This window comes from Cydia amplana, chromosome 17 (genome assembly GCF_948474715.1).
Source record: "Cydia amplana chromosome 17, ilCydAmpl1.1, whole genome shotgun sequence".
Classification (NCBI taxonomy): Eukaryota; Metazoa; Arthropoda; class Insecta; order Lepidoptera; family Tortricidae; genus Cydia; species Cydia amplana.
Window position 1 is genome coordinate 5,775,152 of NC_086085.1, and position 25,934 is coordinate 5,801,085.

General features: G+C 36.7%; 3 protein-coding genes across 3 annotated transcripts in view; 1 reads left to right on the top strand and 2 right to left on the bottom strand.

Annotated features, from left to right (window-relative positions):
• LOC134655683 (DNA damage-binding protein 1) overlaps positions 1-2,185 on the top strand; it is a 33,100-nt gene extending 30,915 nt beyond the window's left edge. Inside the window, exons 22-23 of the mRNA XM_063511130.1 lie at positions 785-1,011; positions 2,030-2,185. Coding sequence (XP_063367200.1) covers positions 785-1,011; positions 2,030-2,113 — 311 coding nt within the window. The 3' untranslated portion in view covers positions 2,114-2,185. The remainder of the gene's footprint in view (positions 1-784; positions 1,012-2,029) is intronic.
• A 350-nt stretch (positions 2,186-2,535) lies between these two features.
• Positions 2,536-25,307, bottom strand: LOC134655706 (b(0,+)-type amino acid transporter 1-like). The gene is made up of 9 exons (XM_063511167.1): positions 25,159-25,307; positions 11,740-11,984; positions 11,308-11,577; positions 7,397-7,522; positions 6,321-6,465; positions 5,199-5,426; positions 4,672-4,768; positions 3,554-3,875; positions 2,536-2,766 (listed from the first exon to the last, which is right to left on the bottom strand). The coding sequence occupies exons 2-9, from the start codon at positions 11,969-11,971 to the stop codon at positions 2,702-2,704; spliced, it is 1,485 nt and encodes a 494-aa protein (XP_063367237.1). The 5' UTR covers positions 11,972-11,984; positions 25,159-25,307; the 3' UTR covers positions 2,536-2,701.
• Positions 8,839-10,716, bottom strand: LOC134655631 (uncharacterized). Its single transcript, XM_063511066.1, has 3 exons — positions 10,352-10,716; positions 9,751-9,934; positions 8,839-9,109 (listed from the first exon to the last, which is right to left on the bottom strand). Exons 1-3 carry the CDS (start codon positions 10,681-10,683, stop codon positions 8,963-8,965), a joined length of 663 nt encoding a protein of 220 aa, XP_063367136.1. The 5' UTR covers positions 10,684-10,716; the 3' UTR covers positions 8,839-8,962.
• Positions 25,308-25,934: the final 627 nt, after the last annotated feature.

Below are 25,934 nucleotides of genomic sequence, written 5' to 3' on the forward strand. Positions count from 1 at the left end.
GACGCGGTAGAGTATAACCCAGCGTGGCACCGCACGCCGACACCGCGGCGCCTGTCACCTCGCCCGTGCTGCTCGCCACCGTCAGCGGCGCTATATGTGAGTACACGGGACTGTCGACCTTATACCGACGCGGTAGAGTATAACCCAGCGTGGCACCGCACGCCGACACCGCGGCGCCTGTCACCTCGCCCGTGCTGCTCGCCACCGTCAGCGGCGCTATATGTGAGTCACGGGACTGTCGACCTTATACCGACGCGGTAGAGTATAACCCAGCGTGGCACCGCACGCCGACACCGCGGCGCCTGTCACCTCGCCCGTGCTGCTCGCCACCGTCAGCGGCGCTATATGTGAGTCACGGGACTGTCGACCTTATACCGACGCGGTAGAGTATAACCCAGCGTGGCACCGCACGCCGACACCGCGGCGCCTGTCACCTCGCCCGTGTTGCTCGCCACCGTCAGCGGCGCTATATGTTAGTCACGGGACTGTCGACCTTATACCGACGGTGTAGAGTATATAACCCAGCGTCGCCACGCACGCCGACACCGCCAGTCGACCACCACCACCGACAGTCCAGTTCGTTGTTTCTACCTTATGTCAACGGCGTAAAGTCTAAAACCGTTTGAAGCTGTGGAGAAGAACAAGCTGTGGTTACCTATAATTGGACAAGCATCCACCCTTAATGTTATATAAGCTACAAATAATTTTCCATGATGTATTGTCTGTTGGTGATCCCAAAAAAAAAAAAAAGCTACTACAAATGATGTTTCCCCTTTGTGTACAGGCCTAGTAGTCCAACTGTCGCAAGAGTTGTACGAGTTCCTTCAGCAGCTGCAGGAGCGGCTCACGCACACGATCAAGTCCGTGGGCAAGGTGCCGCACTCGTTCTGGCGCTCGTTCAACACGGACATCAAGACGGAGCCCGCGGAGGGGTTCATCGACGGGGACCTCGTCGAGAGCTTCCTCGACCTCAGCCGCGACAAGCAGAAGGAGACCGTTAAGGGGCTGCAGGTTGGTTCACTACGACATAGAGAAAAAAATACATAGAGTGCTCACTCCATACATCAGTTTTAGTACCAAAAAGACTATTAGCATCTAGCATCGAGTAGCGGAACTATCAGTACTGCTACTTGACAATAGATGTCGCCACCGACCGGAAAGTCTTATGCTGTTGAGATAAGACTTTCCGGTCGGTGCTACATCTATTGTCAAGTAGCAGTACTGATAGTTCCGCTACTCGATGCTAGATGTAGACACTGAAATTAATAGTCTGAACTGATGTATGGAGTGAGCACTCTATGTATTTTTTTCTCTATGACTACGACTACAGTTCTTCAATTTTGGTGTAGAAGCCAAAAGACATACAACTGGATACAAGCTTTGTTAGCCTGGTAACTTTGCAACCCTGGTAATGAATAAATATTATAGCATTGACTAATCCTACAGTAAGCTCAAGAAGGCTTGTGTACCCACAACATAACTACGATACACTCAGACAACGATATATATCATACAAATACATAACTACATAGAAAACACCCATGACTCAGGGTCAAGAACAAATATTTGTGCTCATCACACAAATAAATGCCCTAACCGGGATTCGAACCCAGGACCGCGGCTTCACAGGCAGGGTCACTACCCACTAGGCCAGACCGGTCGTCAACAGACACAACAATACGGCAACAGTTCTGTACTAATTTTGGTGTAGAAGCCAAAAGACGACATATACAGTTGTATATGTCGGCCGGCTAGCGCAGCATAGTTCAATTTTTATCGTCTGTCACTATGCCCGTCACTTTAGCAAAAGGATTCATAAACTAGATTTTACTTTACGATATATTATGTAAAAGATGTGCTCGCCAGATCTTTACTACTTAGTCTTAAAATATAATATAAATAGCTGGCGGACAAATCTGTTAATGTATGACAGGAATTAGGCACATCTTTATAATATATCCTTAGCCTAAACTCATCCACAAGGACATACTTTAAAACATAAGAAGTGTTAATGTATTCTTTTTGTCAGATCGACGATGGCGGTGGCATGATGCGCGACGCGACGGTGGACGACCTGGTGAAGATCGTGGAAGACCTCACGAGGATACACTAGGCCATTAGGATATAACTAAGATTAAACATTATATGAAAATTGCCTACCAACATAAAATGTTTCACAACCCTACTGTGGACTTTTCATGTGTAGTAACACCTATTAAAACTACTGACTTTGTGTGGGTCCACGCGAAAATCCCATCACCAAATCGGTAAAGAAATGCGATCCGTAAAAAAACAGTCGGACATACGGAAACATTTTTGCCCGACCTGACACGAAGATGTTTCGCGCTCGCTCGGTCAATCATGAAATTCGTGTAACTTAATTTATGGAAGCCCCCTTGGATATTTAATTGTTTTGTGTGGAAGGTATTTTAATTTAGAATGATTACTTCTTTTGTACATTTAGATGAAAAAAGAGCTTGAAACTTACGGCCTTACTCGCACGACTTAGAGAAAAATAAAATGACGTGATATATAATTTGTAAAATATGTATTCATCATTCATTACAGATGCAGTAAAATCTATATCTTACCAACGCTAATTTATTATGTATAATATTATTAATGTTCCTTGTATAAAATATTTACAAATCGATCTGAAAAGGTATATACTTAGGTGTAGTGTAAATAAATGTACAAAATATCAGTCTTGGCGGCTGTTCGGCGGAACGCTCTCAAACATCACTTGAGTCAGGAATGTCAATTTATCTAAAAAAAAAAACATAGAAGATTGTAAGTAAAACAAGCACCTACTTCATTCGAGGCATTCCGAGGTGTATTCCCATTTGTCTCTGCCCCACGTGTCCACCGACATACATGTGGGGACAGATGGAATAGATTTATATGAATGCACCTATTCCCATCTGTGCCGGGCGGTGACAAATGGGAATACACCCCGAGCCACTAGGCGAGGGCCGATATCAGTCGAAAACAAAATGAATATCTGTGGGCGACTTATATACTCAGCTATTGTCTGAGGGTGGTATTCCATCTGTCCAATTTCTTTGTCTAATGTACAGTCAGCAGCAGAAGTTGCTAAGCGGGCGAAGTGTTCAGAATTACCCTGACGCGCTCTTATTCTCTTAACAATAAAGTCGCGTCAAGATCATTTTGAACACCTCGTCCGCTTAGCAACTATTGCTGCTGACTGTACATTGCGTCTCACTCTCTTACTTAGCCAAATACCACCCTGAGATGCGAGGAAAAGACTTAAGAATTCAAGAGCCTGAACTAAACGCTCACTTCGTATGATAATTGTCATTCTGTACAATGTGCGCTGCGTGAAATAGTTCCTGTCTTGCCTGGCGACTGGCTTTGGACTCTATTGATATGGCAATAGGGTCCTTTTTAAAAATTTAACGGTTATCAATATTTTAAGCTTACACTTATAGAAAAGAAACTAATTTTACGAAAATTAGAAATATAAATATAAGCTAAGTTATTCTAAATTAAATTGATTAGGCTGCTTGATACGGTAAATATTGTCAATGCTTACCTAAAATAGTTTTAGGCGTTTTCTTATAATACACAAAAAGTGTGTATACAACAAATCCAATGACTATAAAGCCTATGGCCATCAAATATTTAACAGACGGGTCGTGGACTATTGGCAACACTGACAAGAATATTGCCACTAGCAACACAAAGCAAGGCACTATGGTTGGTACTCTGTACGGCCTTTCTTTGTCCGGCTGGGTTCTTCTTAGAACGAGCAATGCCACCATTCCGAGTCCGTAGAAAAACCAGAGGAACCAGCTGGCGAACTCTATGAGAGTTTGGATATTGCCAATGCTAATAAATATAGCTGTCAGCAATGCCTGTAACAAAAACACCTCAATTAAATTCAGAGATAAGTCAAGGCAATCTGTTTTATAGAGTTCGCAGACTGATCCTATAGGGGGTTCCGTTTTTTCCTTTTGAGGTACGGAACCCTAAAAAACAAGTAAACTAACCTGAAATGCTCTGAAGAACTGAACTGACATTCTACATTTAGACACTATAGACATTCAAATCGTCTGTATTCCTATTCCTGAACTTCTAGTCTAGCTTGAGTTTATATAGGTATTAAAAAACCGGCCAAGTGCAAGTCAAACTCGCGTTCCAAGTGTCCCATCTACTAAGTAAGACACACGCTTGACTGCACATTTCTAATAGGTTTTCGTCATTTATAGGTAAAGAACTATTTTGTGTATTTTTTTTTTAATTTTAGACCCAGTAGTTTCGGAGAGTGATCCTATAAGGGTTCCGTACCCAAAGGATAAAAACGGGACCCTATTACTAAGACTCCGCTGTCCGTCCGTCTGTCACCAGGCTGTATCTCACGAACCGTGATAGCTAGACAGTTGAAATTTTCACAGATGATGTATTTCTGTTGCCGCTATAACAACAAATACTAAAAACAGAATAAAATAAAGATTTAAGTGGGCCTCCCATACAACAAACGTTATTTTTGACCGAAGTTAAGCAACGTCGGGCGGGGTCAGTACTTGGATGGGTGACCGTTTTTTTGCTCTATTTTTTGTTGATGGTGCGGAACCGTGCGCGAGTCCGATTCGCACTTGGCCGGTTTTTTTCCTTTTAAGGTACGGAACCCTATAAAACAAGTAAACTAACCTGAAAGGCTACTGCGGGAGCCGGTGTCATCCTTTTCATATTTACATACGAAAATACTTCTAACATATGTCCACCTTTAGCTGCTGTATAACAGACCCTGTAACCAAAAACAAACATCGCAATTAGGATGCGTTTCCACCAAAGATTTGTTTCTTATGAACCAATAGAATTACTCCATCTACCTATCATAGAATGTATGGGGCCCATTACATTCCACGACTCTTCTATTTCCGAACAGACTCTAGTTGACGATATTCATTTGGTTCTTAACAAACTCATTCCTCGCTACGCATCCTCGCAAATCTCTGATGGAAACGCAGCCTAACTCGCATATACACAATCGTTATTAAATCTATAGTTTGTCAAAGGACTGACACATTTCAAACATAGACAGAGTGAATTATACCATCTTTTTCTTACACTAGTACTAGCACCCAAAAGAAAAAGGATGAGTAGTTTTTTTTTGTTCTTATTTACTGACAAATCGGTTTGACCTACTATACCATTTTTGTAGAAAAAAATCGTACCTGGTAACACCGAATTGTACGCTCATAGCACATCCGAACGTAGCGATAGCAACCCCAAGCGGTATTAAAAAGCTGGCAGGGCCCAGGACGCGGTTGCCAAACTCCACAGCCACGGCGGGCACACTGGTCATGTCTTCAAAGCTTAGGACCGTCATGTAGGCTACGTTCATGAACACGTAGAGGCCTGTGATTAGAGGAACGGCTATGGAAATACTGAGGGGAACGTTTCTGAAAATAAAAAAATGATGTATTTCGGGATTAAAATAAGACTTTGCGACGAGGTTTTGCTTTAGCAACTCTGCGCTATCCAGAGTATCTGTGTTTGAGACTAAGCAACCAAATAGTTAAATAGCTGATGTTGGGTTGATGATCTCCGTAAAAACGGTAAACTATATTCCTTCCGTTCCTGCCCACAAGGCCACTGCAAAGTTCACTCAAAACTCTAAACATTTACGTTAGGTACATCTGTACGGATATGATGGTCGTTCTTGTCTACGTGACAGCGTGATAAAACGGTGTCCGTCACTTTCTTTCCCACGGTGTTAAACAGTGACAGTTATTTTATCACGTGGATAAAGATGGATAAAGCTATCCATAATAGGCTGGCTGATTTTATTTAGCCCATAGACATCAAATATTTCAAAAAAATCCGTAACCATAGAAATTCCGGTGCTTATCGTTTCTGATAATTTCAGCATGTCTGGGGTTCGCCTTTACCTTAGGGTGGTATTCCACCTGTCCAATTTCTTTGTCCCATGTCATGCGTCTCACTCTCTCATTAAACAAAATGTTAGACGCAATACACATTGGACAAATATATTGGATAGATGGGATACACTTAGTTTTGGGTCGAATTGACATTTTAATAAGTTGGTGATATGAGATTATAAATACGGCTCGTGTCGTACGGCTGCGATCGTGACCCACAAAATCGTCTCGCCGGAAGATCAGCGTTGGCTTTCGGGTCAGTATTATATGCTGAGGCGAGACCATTTCGCGGTAATCTTTTACTCACCTATTTTTTATGCATAGTTGTTGTTTTTAGTTATATATGTAATTTTAGTGTTAAGTTTATCACGAATAAAAAACTTGATTCTGATTCTAAATACAGTGTAAACTTACACAGCTGGGTTGATGATTTCCTCCGTGACGACCGTCACGCTGTTCCAGCCATCGTAGGCCCACAAGCCGGAGTACAGCGCGAGCGCTATCCCGCCCGGGTTGGTCGTGCTGCCTTCGAAACCTTTGCCCAAGTTGGCAGTGTTGCCTGTGAAAAAAAAATAGGAGTTTTATAACTAAGGTAGGTCGGCCCAGATACCGCTGGGGAGACAGTGTGGAAGCGGATCTGCGTCAGCTTCAAGCCGATAATTGGCAGGAAACGGCGCAGGATCGGGAAAAATGGTGTGCTCTCGTTTCGGAGGCCAAGATCCTCTTTGGGTCGCTGAGCCGTAATAGTTAGTTAACTAAATCTAACGAATGCGCTGCAAGTGGGCATATCAACAACTTAAGAGATTCTTTATTGGAACAGCTCATCGCTATTTTGAAAATTCTTCTTGTTTAAAAGCTGTTATAGCTCTACATTTAATCGCGCTTTCTTACATCCAGGGCCGGATCTAGAGTAAAGCGAGTGGAGCGGCCGCTCTAGGCGCCGGATGGCAAGGGGGGCGCCAAATTGGCTGATGAGAAAAAAATTGTTTTTAAAAGACGCAAGTGTGGCGGGAGCCCAAAATACGCTTGAAAACTTCAACAAAGGGCGCCAAAACCCGATTTCGCTCTACCCTGATCAAGGGCTCGGGCCGGGACTGCTTACATCTATAAGCAGAGGTCCCAGCATCTCCATCATAACATAAGAGGTCTGAACCAACCAATAATGGAATCAGTGGCGAGGCTTTTATAGAACCCTGAACCCAATACGCACCGGCTTGCTACGGTGAGAATGTATAGTTCTAAGTTTAGATACTTGCAGGTCTCGAGGAAAAAGCAAGCAACTTTTAAGCATTAGCTCGCCGTCTTCAACAGCAAAATTCAACATCCCACCATTGGTACAGGCTGAATTTCACCATTTACCACATGTCGAATCCTTCGCCAGGGTAAGCTTCGGTAGCTCAAGTTGGAGCGGTTGGTATAGCCACGAGTCCGGATTTGCGAAACACGTACATACCCAATTTTTTCCTGTATTAAAAAAAAAAGTCTCTTACCTCTAGCTATCTCATAGATCCCGCCTCCAATGACAACAAGGCATGCGAACACCTTACACACTCCAAACACATTCTGCACCTTCACGAACAGTTTCACGCTCGTTATGTTGATGTACGTCATTATAACTGAAACATCGTTACGTTATCATTATCATGCTGTTATGTGGCAGTAACACGTTTTACGACGGCAGTAGCGGTCACAAGTACCAATCAGGGATGTAACGGATGTGGTTTTATCGGAACCGAAAGCGGAACCAGATGTTTTAAATTTAGTTTATCGGAACCAGAAACGGAATCGGAACCGAAAACGGAACCGGAACCTGAGTCAGTACTATCAGTAGGTATACATTACACAACACATACGAATAGGTACTTTAAATTCGAAAACACGGATAAACCAGAACATCTAATTACTGCAGCACGTGGCAAGCGGGGCTATGAGCGAATGACTGGTATAAACCTGTTTGTTTTTTATGTACACCGCTCATGTCCCGCTGCCGCGCTAAGCATTGACATCCGATATAAGTATATAACTTCCGTTTCAAAAGTAACGGAACCGGAACAGAAACGGATGTGTAATACCAAACGGAAGTTCCGACTTAACGGAAACGGAGCTCTGTAACATCCCTGGTACCAATAGTCACGTATGAAATTGATTCTTGACACGCAGGGATTGACCCTTATATATGAAGCTAAGACCTACTGATAGCCTTAGCTTCATATTATATTATATAAGAACTATTATATAATCTCTCGCGCATGAGAGGAGGCCTGTGCCCAGCAGTGGGACGTATATAGGCTCAAATTATTATTTTTTATTATTATTTATTATATAATCTGTGATAAGGGTCAATTCATTCATAACTGTCAATTAACACTTTAAGCCCCATTTCCTAGCTAGACCTAGCGTGTTCTTGGCAATTAATGTGTTAAATACAGTGTTAAATACCAATTCTTATGTTACTCAAAAAAGTTAAAAATGTCAAAATATAAATATAGTTAAGTCACCTGCAATAATATGTTACTCTTCGAAAGTCGTAAAAATATGAGACCCTTATGGCGCTACAAATAAGATCGTGTCAGATATTTTTGCGGCCTTTTATGTAACATATTATTGCAGGCGACTGTACATGTAGGATAAAATGTTAATAGGATAAACTTGGAAACGAGAATCATGTTTACATCTCTTTCTTAAGGTCTGTCCAGATCTGTGGAATGTACAGCATGCTGTAAATCATATTACGAAATGCACAAGTGTTAACTAGCGATCTTTTTGCAAGTAGCTCACCAATGGTGCATTCGCCAGTTCTGGACGCACTTTCAAGCAATGAAAACGTCAGATTTTTGTCATACATGTGTACACAAGGTATAAACAAGTTTGGGAATAGCATCAAATAAAACGAAAACGTGCTTCTTAAATCGTTTATGACTGTTAAATCACTAGCCTTCAATGCTTAAGGCTAGATAGCTATATAGCTTTTTGCAGACATATGTTTCTTAAATGCTATTCTAAAAATGCAACAAGTAGTAAATCAAGTATAATAATCTATACTCAAACTTCTAAGTCTAAAAAGCTAATTTGACTTCCATCTTGTTGTAAGGGTTGGCAGAAATTATGTTCTTGTCTTTAAGCAGTTCAATCAGGTGGAAGTTCTCTGGAGTTACTTGGATATAGCCACTGGAAGTCTCATCCATTCTTACTTTAATCAGTTCCTGAAAAATAGAAAAGATTTGATAAACCCATGTTTTTAGTAGAACATCCTATTTCAAAGTTGCTCAAAAACGTAGACAATTCAATTGTTCAAAATCGGCTTGGCAATTTCAACATCATGGACCCAATGAACACACAACAAACATATACAAGACTGGCAAAATCACAGTCCTTCCTTAAATGCGTAAAAATGTCACCAAGAACTTTATAAAACAAAATAGGTCTAAGCTTCATATGCCAGCAGATGTAGCTTTCAAAGAACCCAAAATTACTTATATACCTACGATGTGAAGAAGTGCTAAGAAGATGAGAAAACCCATCCATATAGACAGACACTTCAAATAATTATGCCATTTATGCCAACGTAATATAAAACTTCTGTAATCGCATTAAGCCCCGTCTCCATATCGCGCGGCAAACCATCGAACATTGGCCCGCACGCAATGGATACTGGGCTGCCGCGCGAGCCAACTCGATGCGCCCGGTATCCATTGCGCGCGGCTGCCGGGCGAGCCAATGTTCGATGGTTTGCCGCGCGATATGGAGACTGGGCTTTAAAAGCTCTTATAAAGAGTGAAAGAATGAATAACTAATTTGTATGTACCCATTCCATCATTCAAATAGGCAAAAAGGTTGAACTTACTGCTAAAACTCCTGTAATGGCATCAGAAGCCCCGGGGAAGAGTGAATGTATGAGACCATGCAGCTCCGTCTTCATGGTACGAAAGCGTTGCTTGGCATGCTGCAGATGCTCCGGCTGGACCTGGCACCGGCCTGCCCACGGCCGTGACTTGGCCTCCTGGACTATCTTGATGCTATCTTTTAATCTAGAAATACAAAAAATTTATTATTCAACATGTATTATGTAGGTCCAGTCAGCAGCAGAAGTTGCTATGGGCGAGGTGTTCACAATTACCTTGACACACTCTTATTCCCTTACCAATAAAGTCACCTCTAGATCCATTTTAACACCTCGCCCGATTTGCAACTATTGACATAACACGGGTTTCTGGAATGTTCCGAAATATCACTAAGAAAGACTAAGACTTATTGAAATTTAACCATAGTGAAAATTATGTTAAAAATAGAGACTCACACTCTGCACACATATTCTCATTAGTCAATGTTCTTAAAGGATTTGTATAGTAAGAATGAATCAAAGTGTATTGGAACATAAGAAAGCTTTTAAAGCACACTGTCCATATTGACTTATTTATAGTCTAGTTTAATATCTAGAAACTCACCTTTTATTTTCATTGCACACATCTTGCACCGTACCCGCCGTAAATGCTGTAAGCTCTTCTACTTGGATTATTTTATCTTTTATTTCACTCAAAAATGTACTGGTGTTCACATTACTATCAGTAATGATTGGTGTTTCATCGTTTTGGATTTGCTTAGCCAGACTGTCTATGCTACATAACTTCTTTCCGTTGACATTGTTGGAATTAATGGTACTTATGTCCATAGGTTCGTTGTTATCGATAATGTAACATAACTCCTTGCATTGTGATTGTAACGCCTTTATTTCATTGCCTAGAAGTTCGCACGTTTGTGCGTTGCTCTCGTTAGACATTCTGTAAGATATAATAGATATGTAAGTAACAATAACATTTAATAACACAAAGTTGTGCAGAAAATAATAGTTTCATATTAAAATAAAACGTAACTTACTTTGCAAATCAAATAAAGTTGCGACGACAACAAACGAAAAATCGGTAGCGTAGCGTCAGTTCGCGTTTGAACGGTTTGAATAATGACGTTGACACTGACACTACTAGTGATGCACGTTATCGTGGAAACTGATATATTCGATAAAATTTAGGAATCGATTATGTAAAAGGTATATTGCGACTTTAACTCAAATCGTTTTATATTTTTGTTTTATATCATTTCACCTGATGTTTTTAATTCGCTAATTTCCTTAGTACCTGTTACCTATATCTGTGTGATGTGATAGCTGATTCTAAGTAAGTTTAAAATAACTAAATATAATAACACTGATAAAAGTACGACGAAAATGTATAAAAAAAAATGAAATAAAATGTTTGGAAAAAGTCTTAGTTGTCAACACTTTCTACAGTTTCTACCAAACGCACGATTTTAAATGCACGATTGTAAATCGAGAAATATTTTAGTAAAAATAAACAGTTTGTTATTATTTATAAAACTAGCACATAAATAAAATTGAAATACTTACACAAAGCTGACAAGGATGTTAGTTTAACAGCTTGAGCTCGACTCTCAGCTGGTATATCAATTGAAAATGGTTGAATGGCGTACGCAGCAAATGTCATAACAATAATTGCAACTTCTGCAGGTCTTAAAATCATAACATAAATCCATGCACAAGTAAATGCTGGAAGAGGTCCCCAAAACTTATGACATTTGCTAAATGCTTCTTGAAAATATGCATACTCTGCACCGGATTTGTTAACAACCGTTCCTAACTCTGCGAATGACAATGCTCCTGAAAACAAAAAGAGATAAAAATACAATTAACAATTTTTACGAATGCCATTTCACAAAATCACATCATTAAAACCACTTAATTTGCCGTCTGTTTTGGTGAAACGATTTGACGGCATTATTTCCTCTTAAGTCTTACCAGGCTACCTACCTACGTACCTACCTAATAAGGATATGATTCCGGACACCGTCCAGATGATAAGACACAATGCAACTGAGCCTGACTCTTTCAATGCTGATGCTGGAGACACAAAGATTCCTGAACCGATCATGACTCCTAATATTAAATTAACTGCCGAAAATAGCCCCAATTCTCGTTTTAATTTCACCGTACTACCAGCAACACTTGCTATTCCATTTCCATTTTCAAGTTTTAAGGATTCTTTTTCTGCCATTTCGTTTTTTATACTGAAACAAAAAACTTATTACATATTGACACAAATACAAATACTAATACATAGTTTATTCGCAGTAATATGGTTACATAATGGTCATAAATAGGTACATAATTGACCAATAATAAAGTCCACATATCAATAATAAAGTCTTGTGGACAATGGAGAATGTGTCCGGAAAAACAAAAACGTTAGCATTTACTTATCATTATCACTGCTATTGGTTTGTTGGTACCCGGAAAATGTAACACGTGCACATTAGTTAACGCGTGGGTTTTATGTTTGTGTTTTATTACTTTTAAACCTAGTTGCGATGATAGTTTTATGTAAGTAGGTACCTATGTTAGTAAGTGCGTGATTACATGCATACATAAGAGTGTCAAGGGAGGTATAAGTATGTCAGTAATTACTTTTTTATATATATAGCTATCCGTGCCGTAATCGGTAACGGCGACCCTAGCTAATTACTTAATTAAGTAACAATCGTTCTATTACTCAGCGTGATGTTATTTTAGGGGCCTACCTTATTTGTATAATTATTGTTTCCTAAATATAGTGAAAGGGGTGATTTGTTCCAAAATACATCCAGTTTTTTGTTAATAGTGAGATAGGTCAACTTACAAAAAGCCAGCAGATTACTACAATTTTAATCTGCCAATTTGTTTTTGGTTTAATAAGTAAACTTTTCAGGTAAGTATGCTGTGTGACGAACTAACGCATTTGGACTGAAGCCACTTAAAGCAATTCGGATTTAACGACCGTTTATTTATACCTAGAGACGTCTTTTGCATATATACAATATAACCGTACACATAGGATCTACTTTTCACAAATATTTTAATAAATAATCGAATTTATTTTACATTTACGGCTTTAATAGAAGCAATAGCAAATTGCATTTTCTAGCAATCAACTACAGGGTCTGGTGTTTTTTAAATAAACTGATGGCACATGGCAATAGTTCTAGATTTTGCACGAATTGATACATCTGTGCAAAAACAATAGGTTTTACTTACGGGTATTAGCGATAATACAACAGCATCCATTTAAAGCTTATCTGTAAAATGACTCTACACAAGCAAGACCTGCATGAGTGACACCACATAATAAGTAGTAAAAGTACTAAGTGTACATAGTGTACTTGACTGACACGAGGACACTTGACTAACAAGTATTAGTGCAAATTGGTTGTGTTTATTTTTATGTAAGCAATTATCCTAATTTATAATAACAATTAATCAAGGGAAATTAACTGGTGTAGCTCATTTGCATTGCAGGACATCCCGTATAAATTGAACTCTACCTATAATGTAAATGAACATGTAAGCTTGAAATCGTATGATCCTAAATCTTAAATGGGAACTCCCGAATCAACCGAAATAAATTCTTTCAATCAGCCTCTTACAGCAATGAATTGACTTCTCACAGTTCCTTTCAAGTACAATTCTCAAACGTTCATTGGTGTAATTGTTTCCGCTCCGTAAATTGTATGTAATTTACCTACACACAGTCTGTCTCCCTGAAATATCCTTTACCCTGAGCTATTTACAGATTTGGATCAGAGAACTGTTGCCCGTGACTTTGTTAGTCTGCAATCTAAGTATAGGCTACATAGCAATAACCTCTGAAATTTATATGCACATTTAATTTATTTGCTGCTATTTTACCACCATACTGCTACTCTCGCTAGACCATTATTTCAACAACGTGGTAATACAATGTTCAATGTTATTAAATTTCATTAAAATTACCCAAACTCCACGGGTTCATTGCGCTTTGCAAATATTTCTAAACAATTTTCTAAATTATAAATATCTGCTATCATTCTATCAAATAACTCTAAAACAATTACATTTTAACTCTAGTATAGATCCATATAATAATAACTTTGTAACTCGAATTGTGATTGTGACTCCGAACTCTTCGAAGGTATTACTTACTTACAATTCTCAATTTACATTTGCATTTCATAAGGACAATCTTAAGTAAATGCATTTTCATAATCTTTTTCTTTACCGACATACGCCACAAACGGCGAAAAATACATTGTTTGCAATGGCATGCACGGCCTACTGGTTCTTTTGACACTAACGATATGATACTTATTACAATTTTGTAAACAAAAACCATAGAATTATAATATTTAAAATTATTTAAATACAAAAAAAAACTTAAGTTGAAAACTGAACCTGACAATATAAGTACACTTTATCTTGTAATGTTGCATTAAGGTTTAGAAATAGTCTATTAACTAACTCAGTAGAGGATAGAGTTAGACCAAGATAAGTCTGCAAAAAGAGCACGTTTGTAACAGCTATTCGGGTATTTAATTTAATCACCTTCCAGCTGATATTAAGGCACTTGAAGGCAACCGATTCAGGGTAAGGTTGAAAAACTGGCTACTAGATAAAACATTTTATAGTCTGGAAGAATATTTTGAACATTAATTGGTACCTATGTAAATCTTTGCATGTTATTTGAGTCTATGAGTTCATAAGTTAATTAAGTATTGCATATGCATACCTGAAATGGGTAACTGTTGAAACAAATTGTACCATGATTACCATCTACAAATGTACACAGTACCGCAATAAATCATTCTTATTCTTATTCTTATTCAACGATAGTTATTTATATTATAAGTCATCATTTCATAGAAGTTTGACGTTCAAAAACACTTGCACTGCGTGTGCTTTCAAAATCGTACCAGACTTATCTCGGTCTAACTCTGGTAAAACGATTAAGAGCCAACAGGAGTGGTCATTTCTCCATACAAACGTACTCGACTGTTTCCTCCGTGGGTTTTGAAGCTAGAGCAATGATTTTTTCAACACAGATTAATATTGTCAATTTCTGTGTCGGACCGTTTTGCTTTTTTTGATATTTGTGTTTTTTAAGGCGCTAGAGCCCCTTCAAAAATGGCCAAAATGGCCTATTTGACTATGCCGCAATGAGAGGCGTGCTATTCAAAACTGACATCAATTAGTCAAAAAAGAAAAACGGTCCGACACAGATAATGTCATAATTAGGGTTTGAGATCCGGATATCCGGATATCCGAAATATCCGGATATCCGTCAAATCTAAGATCCGGATCCAACGTCTCATAGGATCCGGATATTTCGGATCTCACGGATCCGTTAAATATTGCATTGGTCGCGTTATTGGTACGCGATAACGCCATAAAATAAATACAAATATTGCTTAAACTAAACAGTAGTAACAGTCTTAAAACGAGCTACCTGCATGCCTCCTGACTGGAATAAGGGTAAATATTTGTATGTTTTAAAGTAATTGTTATCAGGTTTTCGCTCAGTCGCCTTTGGGTCGTCTACCTGGAACATCATTAGTGCTTGTGCGTGTTGTTATCAGTGACTTTTTTGTGTTATCGTGTTGGTTTCCAGTCTTCTGTTAACATAAATAACATGTGCTTGATGTGCTGCTGAGTAACTAATATTGATACTTTTTTCTCGTTATTAAGAAGCTGTAGCCCAAATTTCTTAATTTCCCGAAACTTTTGTAGTAATTTTACATTATTTTGCAGTAATTAACTGGATTTATATATACCTATAATGGAAGATTGTTGTAATGGGGACTGAATAAATGAGTTAGATACTTTTTCTAAGCCATTTTTCTCAGTCGAACGACTGAAGGTATAGCTATTTTACCAAGATAAAGGAAGTACGTTTTTTAATAGTATAAATTATATCACACCACACCGGTATAAAATAATAAAAGTACATAAATGTAACTTTTTCTCCATTTTCTATTTTGTGAGCTTATAATGGCAAATTTAAGAAAAAACGCCGAAGTTAAAGCGGTGTTTTTAGGTACCTTTAGAATTAATTCTTCTGAGCAGATATATAGAAATAAATTTGCTTTAACTACTTCATTTTTGGCGTTTTCGGTTACAAATCGACTACGGCCTCCTAAAAAAATGCATAATATTATTAATAGGAATACCTAATTAAGACTACACTGAATATCTTATTATACTTATTTATATCGTTTTGAGATAATAATAATAATTATTAATAATTGTAATTAACTAAAATATGAACATTTTACTAGCTGTTCCTTGTATGTAAGTTGTAAATTTCGTCACCTTTCCTGATACAGATCCGTATTATCCGAATTATCCGGATATCCGGATCCGTCAAATTTTAATATCCGAAATATCCGGATCCGAAAATTTGACGGATCTTGCAAACCCTAGTCATAATCATTTAGATTTCCAAATTTGGTTACGATTGGTTAAGTTTTGGAGGAGGAAACAGTCGAGTACGAAACCTCGATTTTTGATATTTTTACGCAGGATTTTTCGCCTTGTCCTTATCGCACGAGTTTTAGGAGCCGCTTCCGTTAGCGAGACGGGTATATTTACCTAAAATATTTAAATCTTAGCTCCTGTTGGCTCTTAACAACGGTTGCACTCCGGGAGTGCCGATAGAAGTGAAAACTCACCTCACTATGTTACTGACGCCCGGTAACACAATACATACGTTTAGCGGAGGTATTCTATTTATTAATTATATATTATTATCATTCTCAAATAAGATCACACTTTTTCATTGACATGTTTATTTACATAATGCCATGACTACGTCAAATTATTTGAACATAGGTAAAGAGTCTTGAAAAGGAGTCCGCAATATACATGTCAAATAACATTGAGTTTTTCTTTATTGATTTAAATGCCATCTAAATTATGAGTGGCCATCTAAACCTTATGCCCCTTACGGTCATGTGATCGCCTTACGCTGTCTCGAGTTTATCATTTTTTCCCCACCTCAAAAAGTGCCCAGCGCCGCTAAAGAAGTTTTTACTTCAAAAAAGCGTCGGAATAGTAAATAACAATAAGTACCTACACATAAGTTAACGATTAGATTATTCAGTTGAATAAGTAGGTAGATAGGTAGGAGTCAGTTACGTTCTCACATTATTATCAATAGGTAACTGGATGTCTTTTGTGTTGAGGCTGTTTATGTATTTAATACTCCGAGTGAAGTAAAACAAAGACGCTAAAGAGCTAGGCCATATGCCAGTGATATGTTCATATTCTTGTATCCAATGTTTACTATTGCAACTTTGTACGTATGTAGTGCATGTGTTTGTGAATATTCGATATACAAATAATCAAGGGTTAATATGATGTTCAAACAATATGTATTTATTCCAATACAGCAATATCATCAATCCTTATCTCTTTATTAGAGCGGGCCAGACAATTAGTGTCGTACGTTTGTCATGTGTCGGGCACTTGTATAAACACTATTTTCCCGATAATATCGATTGGTATTAAGTAGATTGGTGGCTATTACATAAGTATATAAAAATAAATATATCTTTTTTATTTCAGACCCAGAAGTCCATATATGGTTAGTTACATTAACTTAAAAGCTATATTAGTTTCCTACACTATTTTAAATTATTTTTTACAATACTAGGTCCAGTACCTACTTGGCATAGGTCAAAGTATATATAATAATTGTATATATGATTTCCAGGTAGGTATTAAAGTTTGTGTCAGTTTGGAATTTAACGATTAGTAGTGGTCTTAATGTCTTCTACAACTTCTACAATGATATCTAGATGGCAAGTTATCGTTATCGGCGACTTATCGCAATTATTTATACTTACAACAAGTTTTGAAGTCATTAAGTGTATAAATTACGAAGTTTCAAGGTGTAAGTAGGTGGCGAGTAAATCGTATGTATCTTAATATAACCCGCCAATTATTCGCCACCTGCACTCTAATTTTGCACTGCACACGATGATTTTCCCAGTAAATAATTATGTTCATGAAGTATAAATGTCACCTATGTGAAGTGTAAGTGGTGGACTAGCGGTAAGAGCATCCGACTTGCAATCCGGAGGTCGCGGGTTCAAACCCCAGCTCATACCAATGAGTCGGAACTGTCGGAACTTATGTACGAAATATCATTTGATATTTACCAGTCGCTTTTCGGTGAAGGAAAACATCGTGAGGAAACCGGACTAATCCCAATAAGGCCCAGTTTACCCTCTGGGTTGAAAGGTCAGAAGGCAGTCGCTTTCGTAAAAACTATATGGTGCCTATGCCAATTCTTGGGATTAGTTGCCAAGCGGACCCCAGGCTCCGATGAGCCGTGGAAAAATGCCGGGACAACGCGAGGAAGATGATGATGAAGTATAAATGTAACCTTAATACTTTAAACTCTTTAAAGTGTTCCAACTCCAACTACATAATCAATTATCTATTCATCCTTCATTCATCAACTAATAAAATATCGAGCACTAACTTTTACTAACCCATAGTTCAATCTTAAAGATAAAGGCACAACTGACTGAACTGACAAACATATTAATAACATACGACGAATATTTTTTGTCAATACTGAGTGAGACACATTATGACAAAAAATAATGCAACTTTTGTCAAAAGGTACCTATTAATATTAAGCGAAATAATTTATTACTACGTATAATTTCAAATTTAACGTTCCTTCCTTGAAATTAGCCACCACAGTGGCTATGAAATTACATTAGCAGTCAAGGGCTAAAAGGCATATCACGAGATCACGACTATTATTCTTTGATTCTTCGCATGTTTTAGTTAGAGTATCATTGTGATTTCCGATTCAAGTAGGACTCGTAGCGTGGTGCGCGAAACGGTTAATTGCTGAGAATAATTATTGTATAGTACGTTCGTTCGCAAAGTAGTATTCTTGTTAGTTGTTTGTTTTTCCTTATCAGAGTATCATAAAAGTTTGAAGATTTTCATTCGAGTAACCGCAAATATATGTACTTAGTTGTTTTTTGGCAAAAAAATGTAATCCTTTTGCAAATATATATTTTTGATTAGCTTTGAACTCTTCTTAATTTACTTAAAGTCGATGTTCCAACTAAAACGATAAGGAAATGATTACAAAGTTACAAATCTGGCAATTGTAAAGTTCATTAAACAGATAAGAAGCAAACGATACATTTTGTCGACTTGGTAATGAGTGAATGTAGCGTTACTTTTATAAGATATTAAATATCGACACGGACAAAGTGCCACAATTATGTATACACGACTTCATTCACATTTACATAATATATTTTTGGTACTTTGCCCGTGTCCGTATTGAATAAGTACCTTGACTGTACGAGTATTAGGTTTCGGTATCAGACTAATTATGTACCTAGTTCTAGTTATGACAAGAAGTCCCTGCGAGTCCGTTTGTGTGAAAGAAATACTGGATGTAATGTAGTACATTACGTACATAAAAGATTTGTCGTAATAATATGTATCCATTTTTATCTAACTTATCTCACCTGCCAGTTAAGAAAAGAATAAGCGAAAAATTTCCAACACGATTGTATTAGACATTTAAGTACTATGTATATACGTGCGACGTAGTATTATTCGAGAAACGTGTTTGTAAGATCTCGCTACTCCTTTTATTTTAAATTTAGCCTTGCATGGTATTTCGATTCGATTATATGGTTTAAAGTAGAAAACAAGGAAAAGAACTACAAAAAGAGAATTAAGACGTACAGAAAACGACAGAAATGTGGTAGGTACGTTTAAGAATGTAGCCTACATATTAGGCACTGTCGTTTACATAATGAGTGGTTACGTTGCTGTCATTGTGCATTTGATTATATATGACGTTGTGAAGCAAATGAAGCAATAGAATACCAATAAATGGTAAGCCTAAATACTATAAGGTACTAGCGGGGCCCAGTTGTCCTCGAACGCTAAATTGCTAAATGTAGCGGGCTAACTAGTAAAAGTACTCTATTTACCTGCCTTTGCTAGTAAGCAACTAAGTTATTTTTGTCAGTGATGAAGACGCTACAGTTGTGGCAGGTAGACATTCATTTCTATGTTGATACGTTAGTTTCAGGTTTTTCCACCCACTCAGTTAAATTTGCTCGGTCGGTGCAGTTCGAGATGTCAGCAAATTCAATTAGCCGGCGCCAGTAATCCTACCACTACGATCGCTTGTACTACATAATTCAAACATTTCAAACTCATACCATGAAGCGTTTTACGTTAGGAATGTGTTTTGTTTATTTTAAGGATAATTGGAATTCATGTACCTACATATTTGCGTAGGATTGACCTTAAAAGCGACACGGAAGTGCATTTTAGTGTAGGTATCGAACGTTTGTGATTACATAGTTGTTTTGTTGCGATGATATAAAATATAAATGATAAAACACAATTATCTATTACATGAGCTTTATACACTATTATTTTATGCTAGACATAACAAAGTGGAACCCTTTCCGTTATCCAGCTAAATGCACGAATGCAACGGAATGCGTCATGTTTGTTTTGATTTTATTTTTATCATACACGGTCGGTTCTTTGTTTATATTCACGGGTGGTTGCTCGCCTTTATCAACATAAACCAATCAAATTTGTTTTAAGTTTTTACGTTAAGTATAAAAAAACAAGTATAAATCTTATAAAATAAGAATCTTGATTTAGGCACAGCATGCATATTAAATTTCCACATAACAACACAGATTGAATCCAATATCTGATTAAAATGCTTCTTGGAAACGCACTTCACTGAACAATTATATTATTTATCAAATTTGCGATTTGAAGATAAAAAAAGGTATTTCTTTTTAAAAAGTCAACAATTCGTTATCGTTCGTGTGTAATGTATCGCTTAAAAGTTATTGTTTGCGTGTTTTTTTTATAAAAGCTATTTGGATTCCAGTTTATAATTCTCAGTACCCGTAAGATAAAAAAAAAAGAAGTGTAACATGGGACAGGTTTTGAATCCTCAGAGGAATCTTGTTTTAAATTATTGTAATTCGAGATAAATAATCTATTTTACTTTTTTTCTTTTTTTCACTGGAGTTCAGAGATTCTCTTTTATTATCACTTTTATTCATCCAGGAACAAACACAGTCTTTTTTTAATTTTTGCTTTAAGGAGCAATACATAATGTTTACACTTTTAACAAAAATAAAGTAGTTCATATAAAATTATCATCCCAAAAGAAAGGTCTTGCGGAGGTCTTTTTATATATAATATAATATTTTTAACCACACCAACTGGTAAAGGCTCTCTTGATTGTTCAAAAACTGTTAGCAAAGTTGCATTTTATTCACATGGGAGGCAAAGTAATCAGATGAAAATTTTGAGTTGTATTCTTATGTTTGCTGATAGTATTGACTTTTAAATGATGATTTTGAATGACACATATTTAAAAACATTCATTTGAATTTGATCTTGTTTGATATCTTATAGTTCATATTTTCTTCGGGTTGGTGTCACTTGGTGTGGTGAATAATTTTGTGTTTCACTCGGGGGCAAATTATGTTTAACCCTCGCAACGCTAAATTGCAAATTTTGAGTGGTTTTCTTATGTTTGCTAATAGAATTGACTTTAAAATGATGATTTTGAATGACACATATTTATACACATTCATTTGGATTTGATTTGGTTTGATTTTCTTTGATATCTTATAGTTTATATTTTCTTCGGGTTGGTGTGGTGAAAAATTTTGTGTTTCACTCGGGGGAAAATTATGTTTAACCCTCGTGTTTAGAAACCCTCGCAACGCTTATGATTCCATTTTTCGAATCACTCGCTACGCTCATTGGTCAATTTTGGAATCTTTCGCTTGCTCGGGTATCAATATTCGAGAGGTTAAACAACAAATTTGCCCCCTTGTATCCTGGAATCCACAAATCTAGAAATAGGCTATATGAACTATATGCATTAAGGGTATCAAATAGTGACCCCAATTTCAATGAATATGTTAAATCATATAGTAAATGATTTAAAAATGTATGTAACATGGCTAAATCCAAATTTTTTGCACGTAAAGTAAAAGACTCAAACGACAAAGTCAAAACCGTGTGGGGAATTATTAGTAGTGAGACTGCTAAAGCGAAATCACGTTATCCTAATTTTGCTCTGAAAGTAGGTGATAAATTAATGTATTAGAACAAATTAAATAATTTTCAGAAAAAAAAAATTTTTTTTTCAGGGGGCGCCATAAGCCTTCAGTAAGAAGTGCATATACTTGGAAAAATTCGACCTATGCCGCTGTGGCCCGGTGGCCGAATGGCTCAGGCACCTGCCGCGATAGCAGAGGACGCTGGTTCGATTCCAGCCTGGGGCACTGGAGGCCTTGGTCACTTTTTCTTAGTATATGACATTTATTCAAAGGTGATAAATTAATTAAATCAGATGTATAATAGATATCGCAAATGAATTTGAACGTTTCTTCACAAATATCCCCATTGAAACGACTAGATCGCTTAACTCGTCCTCCTCTATGGCCGAAAATATGCTCAAAGCAAATGTGCCGGAATGCTCGACGATTTTCGGTTTTAAATACGTCACACCGCAAAGCGTAAAGCGTTTAGGACATTAAATGTAAAAAAGACCGAAGATATTTGGGGCCTATCGGTAAAAGTTTTACAATCGATAGTGGATGCTATTGCACCTCACTTGGCCATGATTTTCAATACATGTGTTGATGTAGGAGTTTTTCCCGATCTAATGAAGCACAGTCGAGTCATTCCATTATTTAAATCCGGATCAAAAAAAGACCCTACAAATTTTAGACCTGTTTCTATTCTACCGGCAATAAGTAAAATCTTTGAAAGAATCATTCTGGATCAATTGCTATCGCACTTTAACGTTAATAAACTATTATATAAAGAACAGTTTGGATTTACACGGGGCAGGTCAACGACGGATGCAGGCACGACCTTAATCAAACACATATTTGAAGCTTGGGAACAACAACTAGATGCAATAGGCGTGTTTTGCGATATGTCGAAGGCCTTCGACTGTGTTGATCATGACACTCTTATTCGCAAGCTAAACCACTATGGCGTAAAGGGTAAGGCTCTTGATCTCATCTGGTCCTATCTTAGAAACCAAATTCAGAAAGTGGACATAAATAAAACTAAATCGTCGGGATCTATTACTTCAATGGGCGTCCCCCAGGGATCTATTATTGGCCCATTCTTGTTTCTCGTATATATAAACGATCTGCCTTATATAGTTAATGAAATGAATAAGATGGTTCTCTTTGCAGATGATACATCTATTATATTTAAAGTAAAAAGCAAACGGAGTGATTTCAATGAAATAAATGATGTATTGTCCTCTGTAGTTCATTGGTTTACTACAAATAATTTACTTCTCAATGTCAAGAAAACTAAATGTGTTAGATTCTCCTTGCCTAATGTCCAGCATACAAGTAACGCACAGGTTGTTTTAAAAGAAGAAATTTTAGATTTTGAAGATAAAGCTGTTTTTCTAGGCTTAACCTTGGATTCAAAATTACAGTGGGGTACGCACATTTCTACACTAGCAGGTAGACTAAGTTCGGCAGCATACGCAGTTAAAAGAATCCGTCAACTTGCAGATGTTGAGACAGCACGGCTGGTGTATTTTGGATATTTTCATAGCGTCATGTCTTACGGCATTTTATTATGGGGCAAAGCCGCTGACATTAATTCAATTTTTGTTTTACAGAAACGTGCTGTACGTAACATATATAATTTAGGAACACGAGTGTCTCTCAAAGATAAATTTAAAGAAATCAATATTCTCACTGTTGCTTCCCAATATATTTACGAAAATATAATGTATGTAAGAAAAAATATTGACATGTATAAATTGAATAGTGACATACACAATTTTAACACTAGGAATAAAAATAAATTGGCCATTCCAAGATTACGTTTAAATAGAGTAAATAATATGTCATTTATGGGGAACAGTGTGCGCTTTTATAAAAAGTTACCATCTAATATTACGAAATTGTCAATGAATAAATTCAAGTCAATTGTGAAACGACAGCTGTTACAAAAAGCTTATTATTCTGTTAAAGAATTTGTAGAAGATAAGGATGCATTTATGTTAAAGTAGAACATTGTATATATATAGTTATAAGTTGACTTGTAAAAGAACTAGCTTAAGCCTATTTACAGAATAAACGTTTTGATTTTTTTTTTATTGATTTGTAAAGTACACTCTTTATTGTACAAAAATACATTAAAATAACATAAAATTAGTAAGAAGTACAAAGGCGAACTTATCCCTTAAATGTTACTTTAGCTTTGTATTCGTTTATTGATTAGTTAAGAAGATACTTTTTTAAGTTTTGTTTTTATGATTGTAAGTATATAGGTAGATACCTTGCTGAATAAAAAATACATATTTACTGAAAAATTACAAGCTAGTTTAATATAATTAAAAGTATTAATTTGTTTCTCTTTACTTATTTATTCTGTGAGGGGAGGGAGAAAATAAGTTTTAGAATTTCATACAGGATGTAATAAGTTCTACATACCTACCTTAATTTCCTAACAATCCTAACAGACCTCTGTCGTAGGGCTCATTTCTGAAACAGTATGAGACTAACATTATTAGAAAACCCAAACAATTCAATACTTTGTAAGAATTAGGTGTATTAATAGTATAATATTGTATTATTTAGTCAGTTTCCCGCTCTAGTATTACTTAGTTTCAATGATTTATTGAATACTAACGACCCGCCCCGGCTTCGCACGGGTTAACAAATTATATATAAACCTTCCTCTTGAATCGCTCTATCTATTAAAAAAACCGCATCAAAATCCGTTGCGTAGTTTTAAAGATCTAAGCATACATTACAGACAGACAGACACACAGGGAAGCGACTTTGTTTTATACTATGTAGTGATAGTGAAGTGATATTGTATGTAGGTAGTTTTTATTTTAAATACTGGATGTATTTGAGGGTTTGCAATTTTATTATACTTAATGCAGAAGGTATAATTTGTCGCTAAAAGATAAATCATACATATTAAGAAAAGGTATTATAAAAATTGTATTCATTTTATAGATATGTAGTACTTAATTTAAATGTATATTTTGTACTTATATATGTCCTGCAACTTATTATTATATGCATGATACGTACTAATAATTTGCCACAAAAAAATCTGATTTACAGCAGCAATCATTGATACCTATATCGATTCGATTGCACATATACTTACAGTAAGTTTGATGTATTATTTTAAATTCATAGCGTCCATTGATCAAAAATATATAATTAATTAATTAATGCTTATCTAAGCATGCCAGAAAAAAAAGGTTTTCCGTATCCAACTTTATGTATTTGCAAAATTCTACATTTTATGCTGGTTTTGTGTCACAAAACAAAAACATGTTTTTTTTTATCTTACCTGATGCTCTATATAGGTACTGTAATTCAAAAATAAACTTCACCACATCACAAATTAATAATATTTTATCAACTTTTTATTTAACTATGTATTTCATTTATTGTATTTTTTGAAAACGGATTCACGTAAACGCGTGCACCACTGGTCACTTAAGCGCCGGTGTCAAATAACATGCTTGTCGTACAAATATACAAATACAACACACTATTTGAACGTGAAAGAACATCTGCCTTACCACGCCATAATAATTATGATACGTTCAATACTCATTGAAACTAGCACTTTATTTTATGAGATTAAGGTATATTATTGCATACGTTTTAATAATTACATAAGTAAAGTTTTCAACGGTGGAGAAAAAATGAAGATAAGATTGTATTTCTATGTGTAGGCACATTCATGAAATTCATGGCATTTGTTACATTTGGTTGCTAACTTGTGCTGAAAATATTTCACTAAAGTATCTTACTATCTTATGACGTAATGATAAATTAATTAATTTCAAACAGTGATAGCAGGTTACAGGCCTTTTATAAAAGCGACCCTGGCAGCAAAATGTGGGCATGCATTTCCACGTAGAGACGTAGAAGAAGGGCTAGTTTTTAGGGTTCCGTACCCAAAGGGTAAAAAACGGGACTAACTTACTAAGACTTCGCTGTCCGTCCGTCCGTCCGTCCGTCCGTCTGTCACCAGGCTATATCTCATGAACCGCGATAGCTAGAGAGTTGAAATTCTCACAAATGATGTATATCTCTGTTGCCGAACAAATACTAAAA

Excerpts from the sequence above, each read along its gene's own strand:
- LOC134655631 (XM_063511066.1), bottom strand. The coding sequence starts at position 10,683 with ATGTCTAACGAGAGCAACGCACAAACGTGCGAACTTCTAGGCAATGAA. Across the intron at positions 9,935-10,351 it reads GTGTGCAATGAAAATAAAAG|ATTAAAAGATAGCATCAAGA; the intron begins GTGAGTTTCTAG and ends TTGTATTTCTAG. Across the intron at positions 9,110-9,750 it reads CCATTACAGGAGTTTTAGCA|GAACTGATTAAAGTAAGAAT; the intron begins GTAAGTTCAACC and ends TCTATTTTTCAG.
- LOC134655706 (XM_063511167.1), bottom strand. The coding sequence starts at position 11,971 with ATGGCAGAAAAAGAATCCTTAAAACTTGAAAATGGAAATGGAATAGCA. Across the intron at positions 3,876-4,671 it reads CTCCCGCAGTAGCCTTTCAG|GCATTGCTGACAGCTATATT; the intron begins GTTAGTTTACTT and ends TTTTTGTTACAG. Across the intron at positions 2,767-3,553 it reads AACGCCTAAAACTATTTTAG|ATAAATTGACATTCCTGACT; the intron begins GTAAGCATTGAC and ends TTTTTTTTTTAG.